This window comes from Gorilla gorilla, chromosome 13 (assembly GCF_029281585.2).
Source record: "Gorilla gorilla gorilla isolate KB3781 chromosome 13, NHGRI_mGorGor1-v2.1_pri, whole genome shotgun sequence".
NCBI classification, from domain to species: Eukaryota; Metazoa; Chordata; class Mammalia; order Primates; family Hominidae; genus Gorilla; species Gorilla gorilla.
This window is the reverse complement of record NC_073237.2, coordinates 121,348,638-121,370,012: the sequence shown is the minus strand read 5'-3', so window position 1 is coordinate 121,370,012 and position 21,375 is coordinate 121,348,638. Positions and strand designations below refer to the sequence as shown.

The 21,375-nt window shown below is 41.4% G+C and overlaps 1 protein-coding gene across 4 annotated transcripts in view; it reads left to right on the top strand.

Moving 5' to 3' along the window:
• Positions 1-21,375, top strand: part of SCAI (suppressor of cancer cell invasion) — a 201,054-nt gene that overhangs the window by 140,077 nt on the left and 39,602 nt on the right. For all 4 annotated transcript variants that reach the window (XR_008668725.2, XM_031014486.3, XM_031014487.3 and 1 more), the window contains 4 exons: positions 164-265; positions 1,350-1,428; positions 3,400-3,499; positions 8,691-8,772. Coding sequence is in view for 3 of the 4 variants with exons in the window: in XM_031014486.3 (XP_030870346.1) it covers positions 164-265; positions 1,350-1,428; positions 3,400-3,499; positions 8,691-8,772 (363 nt within the window). In the remaining variant the exon portion in view is untranslated. The remainder of the gene's footprint in view (positions 1-163; positions 266-1,349; positions 1,429-3,399; positions 3,500-8,690; positions 8,773-21,375) is intronic.

Genomic DNA, 21,375 nt, shown 5'->3' with positions numbered 1-21,375 from the left:
TTGAATAAAGAATTCACTTGATGAGACATGGAGAAATAGATAATCACAGTAAGACTGAGTGTGAAAATAAGACTTCCTTGATAAGGGCTAGTGAAAATAGACATTGATAATTCATTTGTCAAATGCAGCTTTTATGTATAATGTTTTCTGTGTGTAAATATAGGAATCAGCTGACAAGCCTACTAGACGAGAAAACCCCCACAAGTATCTGCTCTACAAACCAACCTTCAGCCAGCTATATACCTTCTTAGCAGCGTCTTTTAAGGTATGTGTGATCCAGTACTTTTTACTATGAGGTGAAAGTGTGCCCTAACTAAAATCTAAGAGTCACTCTTTTGAAAAAATACTTAAGAGTTTAGGTAAAATATAAAAATGAAAAACTGCCTTTAGAGTAATGATCCTGATAATAAATACTTTTGTTTTGTTTTGTTTCTTTTTTTTTTTTTTGTACTCCTGGTAAGCTGTGAAATAGCTGTTTGGGAATGAAAATTGCTTATGATGTTGTGATTATTCCCATCATTAATTAATGATAATAGTGGTTCTCCTTCCTCCAGTTTTTTATTACTCAATGATTTTAGGTGTAACAATGCAGAACTGGCCGGGCGTGGTGGCTCACTCCTGTAATCCCAGCACTTTGGGAGGCCAAGCCAGGTGGATCACCTGAGGTCGGGAGTTCAAGAACAGCTTGACCAACATGGAGAAACCCCATCTCTACTAAAAGAGTACAAAATTAGCCGGGTGTGGTGGCACATGCCTGTAATCCCAGCTGCTTGGGAAGCTGAGGCAGGAGAATTACTTGAACCCGGGAGGCGGAGGCTGCGGTGAGCCGAGATCGCGCCATTGCACTCCAACGTGGGCAACAAGAGTGAAACTCTGTCTCAAAAAAAAAAAAACCAAAAGAAACCAGACTAAAAAACAAAAGCAGAGTGTCTAGGCTTCTTATATAGTCAAGGAGCTCTATGAAACATTTAGATCATCTGAAAGAACTGTGAGAAATAGGAGAATTCTTCCCAAAGTCTATGTAGAGAAAGCCACAAAAGGGACTTTGTCTTGTAGCCATGTAGTCAGGATCTTTACTTCTCCATTCAAGTTTTTGGAGAATATTCTCCAAATGATGGGGTTTTTGAAGCAGAGAATGTCTTTGCAACTTTTGACAATATAGATTAATAATGAATCTCTGCCGTGTATATAGTTTTAAAGTCAGGACCAAGAAGAGCGTTTCTTCTCTTGGAAAAGACAACAGTGCATTCTTATTTATTTCACAACTTTAAGATGTCATGAACTTTAAATAAAACCATGTTGTTTATCCTTGTTTGTTGTTTTGTGTATGTGATTTTCTTTCATTTCAGGAGCTGCCTGCCAATAGCGTGCTTCTGATTTACCTGTCGGCCACTGGCGTTTTCCCCACAGGTCGTTCTGATAGTGAAGGTACAATAAAGGAATGCTCCCTGTTGTGAGCAGGGCTTGAATTCTCTTTATTTTCTACAAGACGATGGCCCGTAGCCCACAGACCATCTCAGCCTTTCTAGACAGACTTCCAAATTTGAAACCTGGTCTATTTGTTGAGTGGTAATTTTGTAGATACCCCAGTCTGTCATATTTTCTGAAATGTTATATGTCAAAGCCCATAAATCATCAGAAAATTCATATATTAAATGCTTGCTTCACTATCAAATGTATCAAAAGCATAATATGTAAATACATTTAGATATACATAAGGAGTTTGGTGTTTCAAAGTTGAAAAGGATGATGGAATAACCAAGCCTAATGATCTATTTCACATCATTGAATTTTTCTGAGCTTTCAGTGCATTGGGGAATCCGGTCAATGGCTACATGATGGCTGAAAGTCTTTGTAGAAATCAGTGTACTTTTGTAACTGTGAAAGTTCAAGCCCTTGTCATGATTTTGTTTTCTGTCCTTTATTTTGTTTTATGGATTCAATCTGTAGAATATCGGGATGCTGTTTCAGAATAAAAACGTAACACTCTCCAGAACATATGAGTCCAGAAATTGGTCAGAATAGATAAGTAACTTGGATGTAAATAAGATAATTAAATATTTGCCTGGGCAAAAAAAAAAAAATAAAAAAATTCTTAACATCCTTAACATTTTCCTCTTCATTTGTTTGTTGAAATTTGCATTCCTTTATAAAATGCATGTCCTTGCCATCTTCCTTGCATGACCTACAGATTCTCTTAAAATGTTGAAATGAAAACAAATCTCTTCAGCCTTTTCATTGCAGTGATTTTAAGAAATGAAATATAATACAACATTAAAAGTAATGTAAAATCTTAAACTACTTTAGTTTTTTGTAATAATGTTAGTACTTTTATTTATAATTATCTGTATGTCTCATATACTGTTAAATCAAGTTTTCTTGGTTTCCGCTTAACATACTGACTTCTTTACTTTTTTCAAAGTATGATAGGTAATCGTACTTTGATAGGTCCTTTGAGAGAGATTATCTGAACATCCCACAGTTGCTGTTCCATTTGGACAAGAGTTTAGCTAATTCATATGAATTTAGTGGGAAAAGGCTAACTTCAGAACCAGAACTAAAGTGCTTGATACAATAGGGATAATAATGGATATTTGCACGCTGAAATCTGGCAATACATTCTTAAAGGTGAAGTTTTTGTGAATGAGAATTTTCAAATTCTATTCAAATATTTTTCTAAGTTTTACAGTTAGTGGCTCATTTAAAATTGTATTTACTTATGAGACTAAGATTTCATTCTTTAAAAAAAAAAAAGATTATTTTATTCTGCAACTTCTTTTTTTTTTCTGAGACAGGGTCTCACTCTGTCATCCAGACTGGAGTGCAGTGGTGTGATCATAGTTCACTGCAGCCTGGGAATACAGGCACCTACCACCATGCTCGGCTAATTTTTAAAATTTTTTTGTAGAGACAGGTCTCACTATATTGCCCAGGCTGGTCTGGAGCTCCTGGCCTCATGCAGTCCTCCTGCTTCAGCCTCCCAAAGTGCTGGGATTACAGGCATGAGCAACCATGTCTGACCAACTTCCTTTTAAAATAGTATTGTTAAACCTGAGATTTTAAGTTTGCTTGAAATGTAAAGGTCATTTTGAACATCCCAGATCTCCATTCCTTTTATTACTTAGAATAATGATGCCATAGAGTCTTGTTTTGTTTCTCATTATATTCTGTTTGAAGAACTGCTGAATAATTAAATGTTTTTTAAAATGTTGAAAATGACAACATACTGAAGTCATTTAAATACTCCATTAAATTAAAATGTTAAATTTTAAAATAATTTAAATGTGTAATTATCTTCGCTTGAATCAATGAGAGATTCACACAGTACCTTTGTATTTGAACATCAGGTCAGTGTTAGTCTTCAACTGAAGTCTAGGATTCTTCCCTTTGTTTTTATAGGTCCTTATGATTTTGGAGGTGTACTTACTAATAGTAACCGGGATATTATTAATGGAGATGCCATCCACAAACGAAATCAGTCCCACAAGGAAATGCACTGGTATGTATTCTGGTGTCTACTCTTATTATAAAAATTATACCTCTGTCTATAAATAGAAAAAATATTAAGTAAAATGGGGAGTTTTTTCTAGTACTAGAATGATTCCCTTAGACTAAGATTTAGGGACAGACCAGAAACACTTATTTGGATTCCAGCAATAATTCAGGCTCTGTCTATCCTAGGAAATTAGAACTTTTGGTTGATATTCGTTGAATAAATATGTTACACACTGTTTAGTCACTAGGGATATGTCAGTGAACAAAATTGCATTCTAGTTGGAGACAGTAAATATATACATAAATAATATGTCAGGACATTATACATGTAACATCAATACGAACTTTTAAACAAATTTTTTTCTTGAGACGGAGTCTTGCTATGTCACTCAGGTCAGTCTTGATTTCCTGGCCTTAAGTGATTCTCCCACCTCAGCTTCACAAAGTGCTGGGATTACAAGATGTGAGCCACTGTGTTCAGCCCAAACTTTTTTTTTTTTTTTTTTTGAGATGGAGTCTTGCCCTGTCACCCAGGCTGGAGTGCAGTGGCATGATCTCGGCTCACTGCAACCTCTGCCTCCTGGGTTCAAGCAATTCTCCTGCCTCAGCCTCCTGCGTAGCTGGGATTACAGGCACCAGCCACCATGCCTGGCTAATTTTTGTATTTTTAGTAGAGATGGGGTTTTACCATGTTTGTCAGGCTGGTCTTGAACTCCTGACCTTGTGATCCACCTGCCTCGGCCTCCCAAAGTGTTGGGATTACAGGTGTGAGCCACCGTGCCTGGCCACATTTTATTTTATTTTATTTTTTTAATTGAAAAATAATCATTGTAAATATTCCTGGGGTACTTAATGATGTTTCTATATTTGTAATGTATCGTGATCAGATCAGAGTAATTAGCATACTCATCATCTCAAACATCCATTCCTTGTGTTGGGAACATTTAATATCTTTTTTCTAGCTATTTATAATATAGGCTGATAGCAGTGGCTCACACCTGTAATCCCAACACTTTGGGAGGCCGAGATGGGTGGATCACTTGAGGTCAGGAGTTTGAGACCAGCTTGGCCAACATGAAACCCTGTCTCTACCAAAATACAAAAATTAACCGGGTGTGGTGGCTTGCGCCTGTGGTCCTACCTACTCAGGAGGCTGAGGCAGGAGAATCACTTGAACCCATTAGGTCGAGGTTGCAGTGAACCGAGACTGTGCTCCAGTCTGGGTGATAGAGCGAGACTCTGTGTCAAAAAAACAAAAAAGAGGCCGGGCGCGGTGGCTCACGCCTGTAATCCCAGCACTTTGGGAGGCCGAGGCGGGCGGATCACGAGGTCAGGAGATCGAGACTATCCTGGCTAACACGGTGAAACCCCGTCTCTACTAAAAATACAAAAAATTAGCCGGGCGTGGTAGTGGGCGCCTGTAGTCCCAGCTACTCGGGAGGCTGAGGCAGGAGAATGGCGTGAACCCGGGAGGTGGAGCTTGCGGTGAGCCGAGATCACGCCACTGCACTCCAGCCTGGGCAACAAAGCAAGACTCCGTCTCAAAAAAAAAAAAAAAAAAAAAAGAGAAAATAAAAACTATATAACATATTATTAACTATAGTCATGCTACAGTGGTATAGAACACTAGAACATATTCCTTCTATCTAGCTGTAATTTTTTAATCTTTAACAAATCTCTTCCCTATACCTCCGTTCCCCTACCCTTCCCAACCTCTAGTATTGAGTTTGTTTTTTTTTTTTTTTGAGATGGAATCTTGCTCTCGTGCCCAGGCTAGAGTGCAGTGGCACGATCTTGGCTCACTGCAACCTCCATCTCCCAGGCTCAAGTGATTCTCCTACCTCAGCCTCCCAAGTAGCTGGGATTACAGGTGGCCACCGCCACGCCTGGCTAATTTTTTTATTTTTCATAGAGATGGGGTTTTGCCATGTTGACCAGTCTGGTCTCGAACTCCTGACCTTAGCCTCGGCCTCCCAAAGTGCTGGAATTACAGGCATGAGCCACCGCGCTGGGCCTGAATTTTTTAATACAAGGTTTTGTTGGTTTAATATAGCACAAATGAATGTTGTTACATGATTACAAATAGAACTTCAGGCCAGGAGCAGTGGCTCATGCCTATGATCCCAACATTTTAGGAGGCTGAGGTAGGAGGATCACCTGAACCCAGGAGTTTGAGACCATCCTGGGCAACTTAGTGAGACTCTGTCTCTACAAAAACTTAAAAAAAAGTTTTTTTAAATGCAAAAAATACAAAAGCAAATAGAATTTCATCTACAAAAGTTCTTTTTCTTTTTTCTTTTCTTTTTTTTGAGACAGAGTTTTACTCTGCCGCCCAGGCTGGAGTGCAGTGGCACTATCTTGGCTCACTGCAACCTCTGCCTTCCGGGTTCAAGCGATTCTCCTGCTCAGCCTCCCAAGTAGCTGGGATTACAGTCATGCATCACCACACCCAGCTAATTTTTGTATTTTTAGTAGAGATGGGGTTTCACCATGTTGGCCAGTCTGGTCTTGAAATCCTGACCTCAAGTGATACACCTGCTTTGGCCTCCCAAAGTGCTGGGATTACAGGCGTGAGCCACCGTGCCTGGAGTTCATTCTTTTTCTAAGCATAACAACTTCATTGCTTGGGCTATTATTGGCTCATTGGCTCTAGAATTTTTCTAGCTGAGAGCAATCTGGTTATAAAGAAAACTGGACTGGTCTAAAACTTTGTTTCTAATACATATTGAATATCCCTTATCTGAAATGTGTGGGACCAGAAGTGTTTCGGGTTTTGGATTTTTCCAGATTTTGGAATATTTGTATATAGATAGTAAGGTACCTTAGGGATGGGACCCATGAAATTGACTTGTGTTTCATATACAACTCATACACATTGCCTGAAAGTAATTTTATTTTTCCCTTTGAGATCCTGGATAAACTATGTGTTGCATACCTGCATGACTATGATCCATCATGTGAGGTCAGGTGTGGAATTTTCTACTTGTGGCATCATGTTGGCTCTGAAAACTTTTTGGATTTTGGAGCATTTTTCGTTTTGGATTTTCAGATTAGGAATACTGAATCTGTATGGCATGATCACTTATATGTGGAATCTGAAAAAGTTGCACTCAGAAGCAGAGTGCAACGGTAGTTCTGAGGAGCTGAGGATTGGGGAATATAGGGAGATGTTGGTTAAAGGGTGCAACCTCTCAGTTGTAAGATAAATATCATTTAAAGTACAGCATGGTGGTGATAATTAAAAATACTATATTGGCTGGGTGCAGTGGCTCAGGCCTGTAATGTCAGCACTTTGGGAGGCCGAAGTGGGCGTATCACTTGAGGTCAGGAGTTCAAAACCAGCCTGGCAACATGGTGAAATCCCATCTCTACTAAAAATACAAAAAATTAGCCGGGTGTGGTGGCATGTGCCTGTAATCCCAGCTACTTGGGAGGCTGAGGCAGGAGAATTGCCTGAACCTGGGAGGCGGAGGTTGCAGTGAGCCGAGATCATACCACTGCACTCCAGTCTGTGTGACAGAGCGAGACTCCATCTCAAAATAAATAAATAAATAAAAATAAATAAAAATATTGTATTGTTGGACCGAGCATGGTGGCTCATTCCCGTAATCTCAGCACTTTGGGAGGCTGAGATGGGAAGATTGCTTGAGTTCAGGAGTTCAAGACCAGCCTTGGCAACATAAGAGGATCTTGTCTCTACTAAAAATTTAAAAAATGAGCCAGGCGTTGAGGTGCACGCCCATGGTCCCAGCTACTTGGGAGACTGAGGCAGGAGTATCACTTGAGCCTGGGAGATCAAGGCTGCAGTTAGCTATGATCTTGCCACTGTACTCCAGCCTTGGTGACAAAGTGAGACCCCATCTCAAACAACAACAATAACAAAAATTGTTGTTTACTCGAAATTTTCTGAAAGGGTAAAGCTTATATGTGTCCTCTCTGCCCACTGCCCCCGGCACCACCCCCCCCATCCCCGCCGCCCACACACATGAAGGGTAACGGTGTGGGAATGGAGGTGTTGATTAATTTGATCGTGGTAATCACTATACGTGTATGCATTAACAAGTCATCACATTGTATACCTTGAATATATACAATTTTTATTTGTCAACAAAAGAAAAACTTTTATTTGAAATATAATGAAGTTTGATGATATTGCTCAGTGAAACATTCATAAATTTACATTTACATTAGTATCTATCCACATATGCACATCGTGTACTCAGTCATAGGAAAGAGCACGCACACCAAGATTCTGACCTTACGCATTGGCTCTCACATGCATGTTACTGGATTTCCGCCTTTGGGTTCAGTAGCTCTTCTGTGGGCCAGTCAAACTGCATGTTTAACAAGCCCCCGCATGTTTAACAAGCCCTTGATGCACATGTTTAGAGGAAACATATGGTAAAAAGTAGCTGGGCACAGTGACTCATGCCCATAATCCTAGCACTTTGGGAAGCTGAGGTGGGCAGATTGCTTGAGCTCAGGAGTTCGAGACCAGCCTGGGCAACATGGAGAAACCCCATCTCTACTAAAAATAGAAAAATTAGCTGGTTGTGTTGGTACATGTCTGCAGTCCCAGCTACTCAAGGAGGCTGAGGTGGGAGGATCACCTGAGCCCGGGACACGGAGGTTGCAGTGAGCTGCGATTGCACAACACCACTGTACTCCAGCCTGGGCCACGGAGCAAGACGGTGTCTTTAAAAAAAAAAAAAAATAGTGATAGTAAAAAGATTTTCCTACTTACTACCTGCAGTATTAAGATGTAGCTTGAAATATTAAAAATCTTTAAAATAGAAATTTTGAAGACTCATTGAAATACAAATCTGGTTTTGTTATTACATCTTGTTTCCAGATGTTCTTACAAGGAGCTTTTAAATATGAAACAGGTACCTGTGTGCCAACTTCTGAGGTTTTCATGCTGTGTGTTTAGTCATCTTTAAATACACAGACTTCACTTTAGCTTAGATATTCTTGAATAACAATTGTCTCTGAACTTTTTTTTTTCTCCAAATAAAACTATCTTGGCTATCCTAGTAAATACAGGCTTTTTTTTTTTTTCCCTTTGCTTGACTAGTCTTTGTTTTTCTCTCAGTGCTATGATGCAAAGGAGATATGAGCAGACCAAACTGAAGAATAAGATTTCTGAGACGTGGCTGACACAGTTTAACAGTTCTTCATTGTTGTTGTTTTCCCAGCCTTCATCCTGGGGATCTCTATCCTTTCACCAGGAAGCCACTGTTCATCATTGTGGATTCGTCTAATAGTGTTGCGTACAAGGTGAGTTCCATGAGAGCTATTGCACAGGTAGACATTGTGGCACCAACCCAAGGGTACCCACTCTTAATGTGTGCCTTTTTATTTTGCTTTATTTTATTTAATTTTACACAGTTTGTATTTAGTGTTTCTTTTCTTTTGAGGTTGTGCATGCTAGTCAGGATCGGGTGCTATGAATAGAAACAAGAAGAAAACGCATGAATGGACACTCAGTGGAAAATAATAAATCCTCCTGCAGGAAAAAAAAATTCAAGATTTCCAAGATCTCTGGTGGGAGGTTTATTTTTGTTATATAACCCAGAATAATTTTCTTTTATAGAGGTAGAGGTATAAGGGTGAATTTCTCTAGTGTTCAAACGTTTCCCCTTCTCGTGCTGAGCTGCTGTAGTTTAAGTAAAACTTCTAGCCCATAGTTTTAGTCTTTGAATATTAACATACTGTTTTACATGCACTTGATTTTTTGAAAATTTGTGACAATCACAAAAAAAAGATGGCCCTGAATGCTGAAATAAGTGACAGGGATCTAACTTGAACATCCTTCATTTTATATTTCACTATTGAAGTGATGATTTTCAGTGATTTTATAAAGAATGCCAGTGGTCAGCTGGGTGCAGTGGCTCACGCCTGTAATCCCAACATTTTGGGAGGCCGAGGCGGGCAGATTACCTGAGGTCAGGAGTTCGAGACCAGCCTAACCAACATGGAGAAACCCCCATCTCTACTAAAAATATAAAATTAGCCAGGCGTGGTGGTGCATGCCTGTAATCCCAGCTACTTGGGAGGCTGAGGCAGGAGACTCACTTGAACCTGGGAGGTAGAGGTTGTGGTGAGCTGAAATCGTACCATTGCTCTCCAGCCTGGGCAACAAGAGCAAAACTCCGTCTCAAAAAAAAAAAAAAACAAAAAACAAGTAATGCCAGCAGTGAAACACTTTAAAGGTGGATATTATAATTCAAACTATAGTAATTTACAGGAAAATGAAAGCACAGTCTTTAGAGTCCTTTGTATCTGGTCAAAATGTTTGATTAGTGAAAAATGTGTTCAAAATACTCTGGGTACACAGATCTGCCACTTCAAACTGTTTCTGTTGTGGGTGTTCATACTGCAGTTAGAGGGAGAAGCAAACTCCTGATAGGTTTCTATCAGGAAACCAATGAAAATGTCTGGTAGCCAAGAGAGCTGACCCCAAGTATACATTTTCCATTTAGTTTTCATGTTTAGTTTTACTTAAACTCTTTATTCCAAGAGCTTCCAATGCACCATACATTTTTCAGCATTTTTCCTCCTACTCATTTTGTTCAGTATTACAACTTCTGATTTTTAGGAAAGTTAGCAGTGTACTTTCTTTTCTTTTCTTTTTTGAGACAGAGTTTCGCTCGTTTCCCAGGTTGGAGTGCAATGGCATGATCTCAGCTCACTGCAACCTCTACCTCGCAGGTTCAAGCGATTCTCCTGCCTTAGCCTCCCAAGTAGTTGGGATTACAGGCATGTGCCACTATGCCCGGCTAATTTTTAGTATTTTTAGCAGAGATGGGGTTTCTCCATGTTGCTCAGGCTGTTCTCGAACTCCTGACCTCAGATGATCCACCTGCCTTGGCCTCCCAAAGTGTTGGGATTACAGGCGTGTTCCACTGTACCCAGCCAGCAGTGTACTTTATTAAATTGTATATTTGTTTTGTTTTTGTGGGAAATGGAAGAATGTGAGAGACTGCTGAATGAAAAGGTTTATTGGCTACCCCAATTAAACTTATAAAGCCAGAGGGGTCCAGGCATTTTGTGTCTTCACAGAATTCAAAAGAAGTACTCTGTCTTTGTCAATGAAAATGAATCTGTTGCAGCAGTTTGGTGATGTGACAGAATGTGTTTTTGCACTGGGTCCAGTGTATTGTTTAACATGATCTAGCATCATTGAGAGTACTTTAGCAATCCATTAGTTTCTCCCAATTTAATTGGGCATTATTGGATACCACTTCTCAGGAATACCATTCATTGTATGTGCCTGCTATTTCCAGAGGACTATTTAGATTTAGGATGAATGTTGGATGCCAACTTTTAAAGACACCATTGTGTGTAATTGGAAATGTATTTGCTCAATTAATGCATCATGGCTTAATTTTAGATTTTAATATTGTGATGCACAGGACAGCTGTGGAATAATAGCAAGTCTTTTGTTGTTGTTTGCTTTTGATGGCACAGGCACTGTCACTCCTCTGAAGAAATAAATCGTCCAGAACATACCAATCTTCAGAAATGAAAAGGGAGGCCAGGCGTGCAGTGGCTCATGCCTGTAATCCCAGCACTTTGGGAGGCTGAGGCGGGCGGATCACTTGGGGTCAGGAGTTCAAAACCAGCCTGGCCAACATGGTGAAATCCCGTCTCTACTGGAAATTAAAAAATTAGCTGGGAGGGGTGGTGTGCACCTGTAGTCCCAGCTACTTGGGAGGCTGAGGCAGGAGAATCGCTTGAACCCGGGAGATGGAGGTTTCAGTGAGCCAAGATAGCGCCATTGCACTCCAGCCTGGGTGACAGAGTGAGATTCTGTCTCAAAAAAAAAAAAAAAAAAGAAATGAAAAGAGAACCCCATATGGAGTAGGCAAATCAGATCATGGCACAGACCAATTTTAGTCTTTTTAGAAATTAATATTACTTACTACATTTAATTTAATCATGTAGTTCTCTTTGGTAGCATATAAAGGTGTCTCATATTTATTTTTCCCACAAAAGCATTTGTAGGCTGGGTGTAGTGTCTCACACCTGTAATCCCAGCACTTTGGGAGGCCAAGGCAAGAGGATCACTTGAACCAGCAGTTTGAGACAAAGCTGGGCAAGATAGCAAGATCCCAAATCTATTTTAAAAATTTAAAAATTAGCCAGGCATGTTTTTGTGAGCCTGTAGTCCCAGCTACTTCAGGAAGCTGAGGCAGGAGGATCTCTTGAGCCCAGGAGTTCAAGGATGCATGAGCTGTGATCGTGCCACTGCATTCCAGCCTGAGTGAGAGAGCAACACCATATCTCTAACAAATTAACTAGATGAAATGAAATTAAGCATTGTAAAGTCTTAAGCTACCACTTTGCAAGTTTTTTTGTTTGTTTTGTTTTTGTTTTTTGTTTTTGAGACAGAGTCTTGCTCTGTCACCCAGGCTGGAGTACAGTGGCGCAATCTTGGCTCACTGAAACCTCCGCCTCCTGGGTTCAAGCGATTCTCCTGCCTCAGCCTCCCAAGTAGCTGGGACTAGAGGCACACGCCACCACACCTGGCTACTTTTTGTGTTTTTAGTAGAGATGGGGTTTCACCATGTTGGTCAGGCTGGTCTTGAGCTCCTGACCTTGTGATCTGCCCACCTCAGCCTCCCGAAGTGCTGGGATTACAGGCATGAGCCGCCATGCCCGGCCTGCAAGTTTTTAATGAAAAAAGAGAACTGGGTAATTGATGTATTATTTCTGGAGTATTTTCTTTGCTATATATGTTTTATATAGGTCTGGATGTTTTATGCGTATATAAGTGTTTTGTAAATGTTTCTTCGTTTAAACAGTTTCATGTACATTTCTTCATTTAAATATTACTTGTTAATTTTTTTTTTTTTTTTTTTGAGACGGAGTTTTGCTCTGTCACCCAGGCTGGAGTGCAGTGGCATGATCTCAGCTCACTGCAACCTCCGCCTCCTGGGTTCAAGCGATTCTCCTGCCTCAGCCTCCCGAGTAGCTGGGATTACAGGCATGTGCCACCATGCCTGGCTAATTTTGTATTTTTAGTAGAGATGGGATTTCCCCATGTTGGTCAGGCTGGTCTCGAACTCCCAACCTCAGGTGATCCACCCACCTTGGCCTTCCAAAGTTCTGGGATTGCAGGCATGAGCCACTGTGCCTGGCCACTTGTTAATGTTTATGAAGTAACTCATGCATATAGTTTAAAGTTGTATTTCTCAACTATTTCTGTGCATCAGAAACTTTCAGAGCCCTTTTCGAACCACTTGTAGCTGGGTCCCACCCACCTCCTGTGATTCTGATCACTTCACCTGGGGTGGGCCTCAGCTACAGTATTTATGAAGACTAGCTGTATTGTGCTGTCCTGGTGAGAGAACTACTCACTCAAAATTCCCTCCAGATTTGCTACTAAAAACAGCAGTCTCCCACTTTTTGTTGCAACCCCTATTTGCCTCTTCCCAGAGGCCGCTCTTCAAATAGTTTTTGGCTATCTTGTTTTTTAACCACCATTTTTCTTTTTTCTTTTTTCCTTCCTTCTCTCCCCTAACCACTATTTTCTAAATAATATACTGGCATTGATAATTCTTGATTCTTCAGTTTTAGGCGTTATGTATTAATTTCCCACTATGAAAGAGAAATTTATCTCTCTTTCCTCTTTCTGTCCCCAACTCACATTTCTACCCTTTCCATCATTTTATCCACACTATAGATAATTTTGATAGATAATTTTTTTTGTTTTGTTTTGTTTTAGAGGGAGGCTCGCTGTGTCACCCAGGCTGGAATGCAATGGTGCGATTCAGCTCACTGCAACTTCCGCCTCCTGGGTTCAAGCGATTCTCCTGCCTCAGCCTCTCTAGTAGCTGGGATTACAAGCACGTGCCACCACATCAGCTGATTTTTGTGTTTTTAGTAGAGACGGGGTTTCACCATGTTGCCCAGACTGGTCTTGAACTCCTGAGTTGAGGTGATCCGCCTACCTCGGCCTCCCAGAGTGCTAGAATTACAGACGTGAACCACCACTCCCAGCCTAGCTTCCAGTATTTCTTTTTTTTTCTTTTTTGAGACGGAGTTTCACACTTGTTGCCCAGGCTGGAGTGCAATGGCGTGATCTCGGCTCACTGTAACCTCTGCTCCCCAAGTTCAGGCCATTCTCCTGCCTTAGCCTCCTGAGTAGCTCGGATTACAGGTGCACGCCACCACACCTGGCTAATTTTGTATTTTTAGTAGAAACAGGGTTTCTCCATGTTGGTCAGGCTGGTCTCGAACTCCTGAGCTCAGGTGATTCACCCACCTTGGCCTCCCAAAGTGCTGGGATTACAGGCATGAGCCATCGTGCCTGGCCTTTTTTTTGTGTGTGTGAGATGCAGTCTCACTCTGTCACCCAGACTGGAGTGCAGTGATGTAATCTCAGCTCACTGCAACCTCTGCTCCCCAAGTTCAGGCCATTCTCCTGCCTTAGCCTGCTGAGTAGCTTGGATTACAGGCACGCACCACCATACCTGGCTAATTTTGTATTTTTAGTAGAAACGGGGTTTCTCCATGTTGGTCGGGCTGGTCTCGAACTCCTGACCTCAGATGATTTACCCACCTTGGCCTCCCAAAGTGCTGGAATTACAGGCATGAGCCATCGTGCCTGGACTTTTTTATTTTTATTTTTTTGAGATGCAGTCTCACTCTTGTCACCCAGGCTGGAGTGCAGTGATGTGATATTGGCTCACTGCAACCTCCGCCTCCCAGGTTCAAGTGATTCTCCTGTCTCAACCTCCTGAGTAGCTGGGATTACAGGCGCACACCACCACGCCTGGCTAATTTTTTGTATTTTTAGTAGAGATGGGGTTTCACCATGTTGGCCAGGTTGGTCTTGAATGCCTGCCTGGGCCTCCCAAAGTGCTAGGGTTACAGACGTGAGCCACCACGCTCAGCCTGAGCCACGGCGCCGAGCCCAATATTTCTTAAGAAGCATGAAGCATTCTAATTCTGTTTTCTTCTTTATGCAACACATTTTCAGTGTCTGGAAACGTATAGAATCTTCTCTTTCTTCTTAGTGATTTTTCAGTTTCTCAATATCATTTCCTGGTTTGAGTTTACTTTTTTTTTTTTTTTAAGATGGAGTTTCGCTCTTGTCAACCAGGCTGGAGTGCAGTGGCACGATCTTGGCTCTCTGCAACATCCACCACCCAGGTTCAGGAGATTCTCCTGCCTCAGCCTCCCGAGTAGCTGGAATTACAGGCATGCGCTACCACACCCGGCTAATTTTGTATTTTTTAGTAGAGATGGGGTTTCACCATCTTGGCCAGGCTGTTCTCGAACTCCTGACCTCGTGATCCACCCGCCTCAGCCTCCCAAAGTTCTGGGATTACAGGCGTGAGCCACTGTGCCTGGCTGGTCTGGATTTACTTTTAACTATGGTGCTTAACATGTACTTGGTGAATTATTTCAGTCTGGAAACTGCTCATTTTCTAGAGTTAGTCCATTGATTTTCTCTCTGCATTTTCTTTTTTCCTGTTCTGTCTTTTAAGAACTTTTTTCATTATTGCACATTCTGGTCTAGTTGTCTTTTATTTGTTTGTCTGTCCTTTGCTCTTTAATACATTTTTTCTTTAGGAAATCGCCTCATCTTTATCTTCTAAGCCTTTTATTGAGATTTTTCATTTGTCTATTTTCCTTTCACATATATAGAAATAGATGCATGTGTGTTTATGTAACACATACATACATATGCACATATATATATATATATATATATATAATTATTTTGGGTTTTTTTAAATCATGGTTGAAATATATCACTTTCCTTTGAGAATATCAGTGATCATTTAAAATTTCTCCCTGCCTCGTATCTGCTTCCTCTTTGTTCATTTGTTTCTGCTTGTTTTTGACTCTGTCTTTCTCATTAGAGACTTTCCTGAGAGTATCATAATCCCTGCTTGTTTGCTCATACTTAAGATTGGAGCCTAGCAAACTGATCAGAAGCTCTGAGGGGTGATTGCAACTGAGCTCTGGGACTGGTTCCAACTGAGCTGGACCTTATAGTTGGGTAATCCCTAATGCCAGTATCTTTAGGTCTTCCTTCATGGCCTGGTCATGTATATCAGGAAGATGCAACTATTCCACCTGGAATATAAAGGTCTAGTGACCAGCATGATGCCATGTTTTCCCTGAAGCGTGTGTGTATGTGTGTGCATGTGTGTGTGTGTGTGTGTGTGTGTGTGTGTGTTTATAGATACATATATCCTTACCCAGTGCCTCACACTTAAAAGAGTGTTTGTTTGTTTGTTTGTTTTTTGAGAAGAAGTCTCGCTCTATTACCCAGGCTCTAGTGCAGTGGCATGATCTTGGCTCACTACAACCTCTGCCTCCCGGGTTCAAGCGATTCTCCTGCCTTAGCCTCCCAAGTAGCTGGGACTACAGGTGTGTGCCACCACACCCGGCTAATTTTTGTATTTTTTAGTAGAGACAGGGTTTCCCCATGTTGGCCAGGCTGGTCTCAAATTCCCAACCTCAAGTGATCCACTCAGCTCGGCCTCCCAAAGTGTTGGGATTACAGGTGTGAGCCACCATGCCCGGCCAAAAGAGTCTTAATCAGTGCATGTTGAATGATGAAATGAGGGAGCTATTGTCCTTATTTTGTACTTGAGGAAACTTTGCCTCTGAGGTTCAGGATCTTGTCTAATATTTCCAACACCAGTCTTTCTCATTGCAGTGCCCATGCTCTTTCCCACATAGGGAAAGAGTAGCTTTTCAGGCTTGTCTGAGCCTCATGTTAGAGGAATACTGTGATTGAAATACCAAGATTTGTGTAACAAGTATGGCCCATATTTTGGCTCTTAGATTGCCAGTAGGGGTAAACTAAGCAAGTTGATTGGCCTTGTCTGTGGTAATGTAGTATTTAGTAGGAGTTTAAAATAATAATAAAAAAAAAAGCCATCCAGGTGCGGTGGCTTACACTTGTAATCCCAGCACTTTGGGAGGCCGAGGCGGGTGGATCACAAGGTCAGGAGTTTGAAACCAGCCTGACCAACGTGGTGAAACCCCATCTCTACTAAAAATACAAAAATTAGCTAGGCATGGTGGCACGTGCCTGTAATCCCAGCTATTCAGGAGGCCGAGGCAGGAGAATCTCTTGAACCCGGGAGGCAGTGAGCCGAGATCGCACCACTGCACTCCAGCCTGGGCGACAGAGCGAGACTCCATCTCAAAAAAAAGGCCCTCAGTCATTTTGGGCAATACTTCTTTTTCATTTTTCCCCTGGAAGAAGAAAATCCTTTTGCACATTTAAGTATTTCTGACAGAGCTAGCTGGATCCCTGCCTGTGAAAATGACTTACAGATTTGTCAAAACAGGAGTATTTATCTAAACAGCCTCATCCTGAAGTATTTGACTGATGTCTACAGCAATCAGTTTCTTAAGGCATTCACAACAGGATTCAGTTATGTAAGAGCTCTTCTGCCAGTCAGCCTCACTCTCATTCCATTTCTCTCTTGCTGCTTTGAAAGACCTTTTTGTTTTTGCTGTCCTGCAGTTATATGGTGATATATCTAGGTTTGGCTTAGATCTATTGGGATTTGTTGGACTTCCTGAGGTGGTAGGTTGGAGTTTTTTGTTACTGCTGGGAAATTCTCATTTTCTCTTCACATATCGATGGTATCTAAGCTTCTCTCTCCTCACCTTATGGAGCTCCAATTAAATATGTGTATTAGACATTCACACTGTGTCCTCCACATTTCTTAACTTCTCTTCTGTCTGTATTTTCCATCATTTTGTTTCTTTGGTTGAGATTTGTATAGTTTCTTCTGATCTAGCTCTTAGTTCAAAAATTTTCTCTTCAGCTGTGTGTAACTTGCTCTCAAACCCATCTATTGAGTTTTTTGTTGGTTATGGTATTTTTCATGTTGATAAATTATATGTCATTCTTTTTTAAGTATTCCATTGCCCTTTTCTATTTTATTTTATTTTTGAGACGGAGTCTCAATCTGTTGCCCAGGCTGGAGTGCAGTGGCGTGATCTCGGCTCACTGCAATCTCCGCCTCCTGGGTTCAAACGATTCTCCTGCTTCAGCCTCCCAAGTAGCTGGGACTACAGGTGCCCGCCACCACACCCAGCTAATTTTTTGTATTTTTAGTAGAGATGGGGTTTCACCATGTTAGCCAGGATGGTCTCTATCTCCTGACGTCGTGATCTGCCTGCCTTGGCCTCCCAAAGTACTGGGATTACAGGCATGAGCCACCGCGCCCGGCCACTCCATTGCCCTTTTTATAGTTTCTTATTTTCAAGTTTATTTCTTATTTCTTCAAACTTAATAAGCATACTTATTATTTGTTGTCTGTGTGATATTTTCTATAATCATATATGAAATTGGAATTTCTTTTTTTTTTTCTTTTATTGAGATGGAGTTTCACTCTTGTTGCCCAGGCTGGAGTGCAATGGTGCGATCTCACCTCACTGCAACCTCCGCCTCCCCGGTTCAAGCAATTCTCCTCAGCCTCCCAAGTAGCTAGGATTACAGGCATATGCCACCACGCCTGGCTAATTTTGTATTTTTAGTAGAGATGGGGTTTCTCCATGTTGGTCAGGGTGGCCTCAAACTCCCAACCTCAGGTGATCTGCCCGCCTCTGCCTCCCAAAGTTCTGGGATTACAGGTGTGAGCCACCGTGCCCAGCTGAAATTGGATTTTCTATATGAAATCTGATTTTGCTGTTTGAGACATCCTTTGCTGTTTTTGTGCCCCTGTATGCTTGATTATTTTTGACTATGTTTCTTCTTCTTCTTCTTAAAAATTACTTGTATGAAGTTCATAGAGCCCTAGGATGAGGATACCTTTATTCAGAGAGGGTCTGCATTTGCTTATGCCAGACACTCAGAGGCACTACCAGTTTGGGATCACCTAGTTGATAGAAATCTGGGCTGCAAATATGCAGGAGGGCTGACTTACACTGACAGCCCTCAGGAACTAGTTTTTGTTTTCTTTTGTTTTCTGCTCAGCATCAAGAAAAAATTTTTTGCAGTCCCATGTGGAGTGATCATGGAAGGGAGAGGAAGTGTCAAGTTTGGTTTTGGTTAGTCCTTATACTGACAGTATAGCCCTTTAGGATTCCAGGTTAAAGGGTGTAGCCTTTTAGGATTCCAATTTAAAGGCTGTAGCCCTGAGGATTCCAGTTTAATGCAGGGCGAGTTTTCTATTAGATTCCCATCTTGGACAGATGCTGAGCTGTGACATTTGTCCCCTTTTCCAGATGAGATCTTCAAAACCCAAATTCAAGTTGCTAGATTGATTCAGGGCAAGAGTTCTGGAATCTGCATATCCTTTCAGTCTCCTCTACAGATTTTTCTGTATCTCTCTGCCCTTTTATCAGTGAAGTGCCCTTGAGTTCAGTCCTTGTTCTTTTCCACCTACAGCTGACTTCCTGATGTTCTTAGCTGATTTTATGGCTTTGCTGTTTCTGTGTTGACAACCTCCAAGCCAGACCTCTCTCTCAAACTCAACTTGAATATTATCTACCTACTCCATATCTTTAGTTATAATTTAGTTGGTAGAGTTTGCAAACTGAACATGCCCAAGGCGGAATTCCTAGGCTCTTCCATATACAGCTTTCCCCATTTTAGTTCATGGCTACTATACTATTATAGTTGCCCCGGCCATAATCCTTGATTTCATACTTGACTCCTCCTCCCCTCACATCCAACATCCATTTTAGGAAATCCTGTTGACTCGAACTAATATGTATATCCAAGATCCTATTACCTCCTCTGCCTCATCCTGGCTCATATCACCATCATCATTCACCTGAATTACTGCAGTAGCCTTCTAATGAGTCTTCGTCCTTCCTCGCTCTCCTGTAAGTGTGCCTATAAGACAGATAAGCCACCTTTCTACTCAAAATCACCAATGGCCTGTCATCTCACTCAGAAGAAAGGCTTTATTTTTTCTGCTTACATATACCCCTCCCTCCCCAGTCTTCCAAAAACATCTCTGATCTTCTCTCTTCCCTGGCCCCTGATTGCTCAGTTCTATTTAGCCACATTGACCCCCTTGCTGTTCCTGAAACATATCAGGCAGTCATCTGCCCTAGATCTTTACATTCTTTTCCCTCTGCCTTGAATGCTCTTCCAAAGATACCTACATTATTCTTTAGGTGTTTGAGCAAATAAAGCCTTTTAAAAGGTCTTCCCTAATTGTCCTACTTAAAATTATATGCCTCCCCAGTACTCCTTATCCACCTTTCTTTTTCTTAATAATCATAACAGTTAACTTTTCTGTAGTGACTAGCAATATGCACTGTTCTAAGCACTTTATGTGTATACATTTAATTCCTGCACAACACAGTGTGTTGCTTTTATTGTTCCCATTTTACTGATAAGAAAACCAAGGCACAGATAAAGGTTAAGTAATTTGCCCAAGATCACACAGATAGTGGGTAGCCAAGTTGGAATGTAAAACAATGGACTGTAAAACCTGTGCTATTAACTATGTGCTGTGCTTCCATATGTAGCACTTGTCACCTTCTGTGATATTATGTAACTTATTTATTTAGTTGGTTAGTTTACTGTGGGTCACAATCTACCATTTCTCCATCCCCCATCCAACTCAGCTCTAGGCCCGGCACGGTGGCTCACACCTGTAATCCCAGCACTTTGGGAGGCTGAGGCGGGTGGATTGCCTGAGGTCAGGAGTTTGAGACCAGCCTTGCCAACATGGCGAAACCCTGTGTCTACTAAAAATACAAAAATTAGCCGGGTGTGGTGGCACATGCCTGTAATCCCAGCTAGTAGGGAGGCTGAGGCAGGGAGAGTTGCTTGAACCCGGGAGGTGGAGGTTGCAGTGAGCTGAGATTGCCACTGCACTCCAGCCTGGGCAACAGAGTGAGACATCATCTCAAAAAATAAAAGTAAAAATAAAAAAATACTTACATAAATGTCAGCTCCAGAAGATAGAGTTTTTTCTGTTTTGTTTACTGTTGTATCTCTAGCACCTGTAGCAGTGTCTAGTCCTTAGGTCCATGAGTTATTTGTTGAAGAAGAGAAGAAGAGATCTTTAAAAAGAACATTATATACTGTTTTAAGTGAATGCTTTTTTTTTTTTTTTTTTAAGAGACAGGTTTTCATTCTGTCACCCAGGCTGGAGTGCATGGAGTGCAGTGGTACAATCATAGCTCACTGCAGCCTCATACTCCTGGGCTCAAGAGATCCTCCTACGTCAGTCTCCCGAGTACTAGGACTACAGAAACATGCCACACACCTGGCTAATTTTTAAATTTTGTGTAGAGATAGGGTCTTGCTATGTTGTCCAGGCTGATCTTGAGCTCCCTGCTGTAAGCGATTCTCCCACCTTGGTCTTCCAAAGTGCTGGGATTATGAGCCACCACACCCAGCTAGTGAATACATTTTAAACCTCAGTTAAAGAAATAATTTCCTAGGCAAAAGATTGAATGGCTATATGAAAGAAATCAGAAAAGCCCCATCACTGGCTAGAAATATAGGAAAGTTATCAAAATTATTTCCTTTTCCCCACAAGAAAGGCTTCTAGCCCTTCTGGGTTTACCAATAATTTTTTTTTTTTTTTTTTTTTTTGAGACAGAGTCACACTCTGTTGTCCAGGCTGGGATGCAGTGACATGATCTCAGCTCACTGCAACCTCTGCCTCCCAGGTTCAAGTGAGTCTCCTGCCTCAGCCTCCCAAATAACTGGGATTACAGGTGCATGTTACCATGCCCGGCTAATTTTTTAATTTTTAATTTTTAGTAGAGATGGGGTTTCACCATGTTGGCCAGGCTGGTCTCGAACTCCTGACCTCAGATGAACCACCCCCCCCGCCCCTCGGCCTCCCAAAATGCTGCGATTACAGGCGTGAGCCACCGTGCCCGGCCCAATAATACTTTGAAACCTTTAGAGTCAGATATACA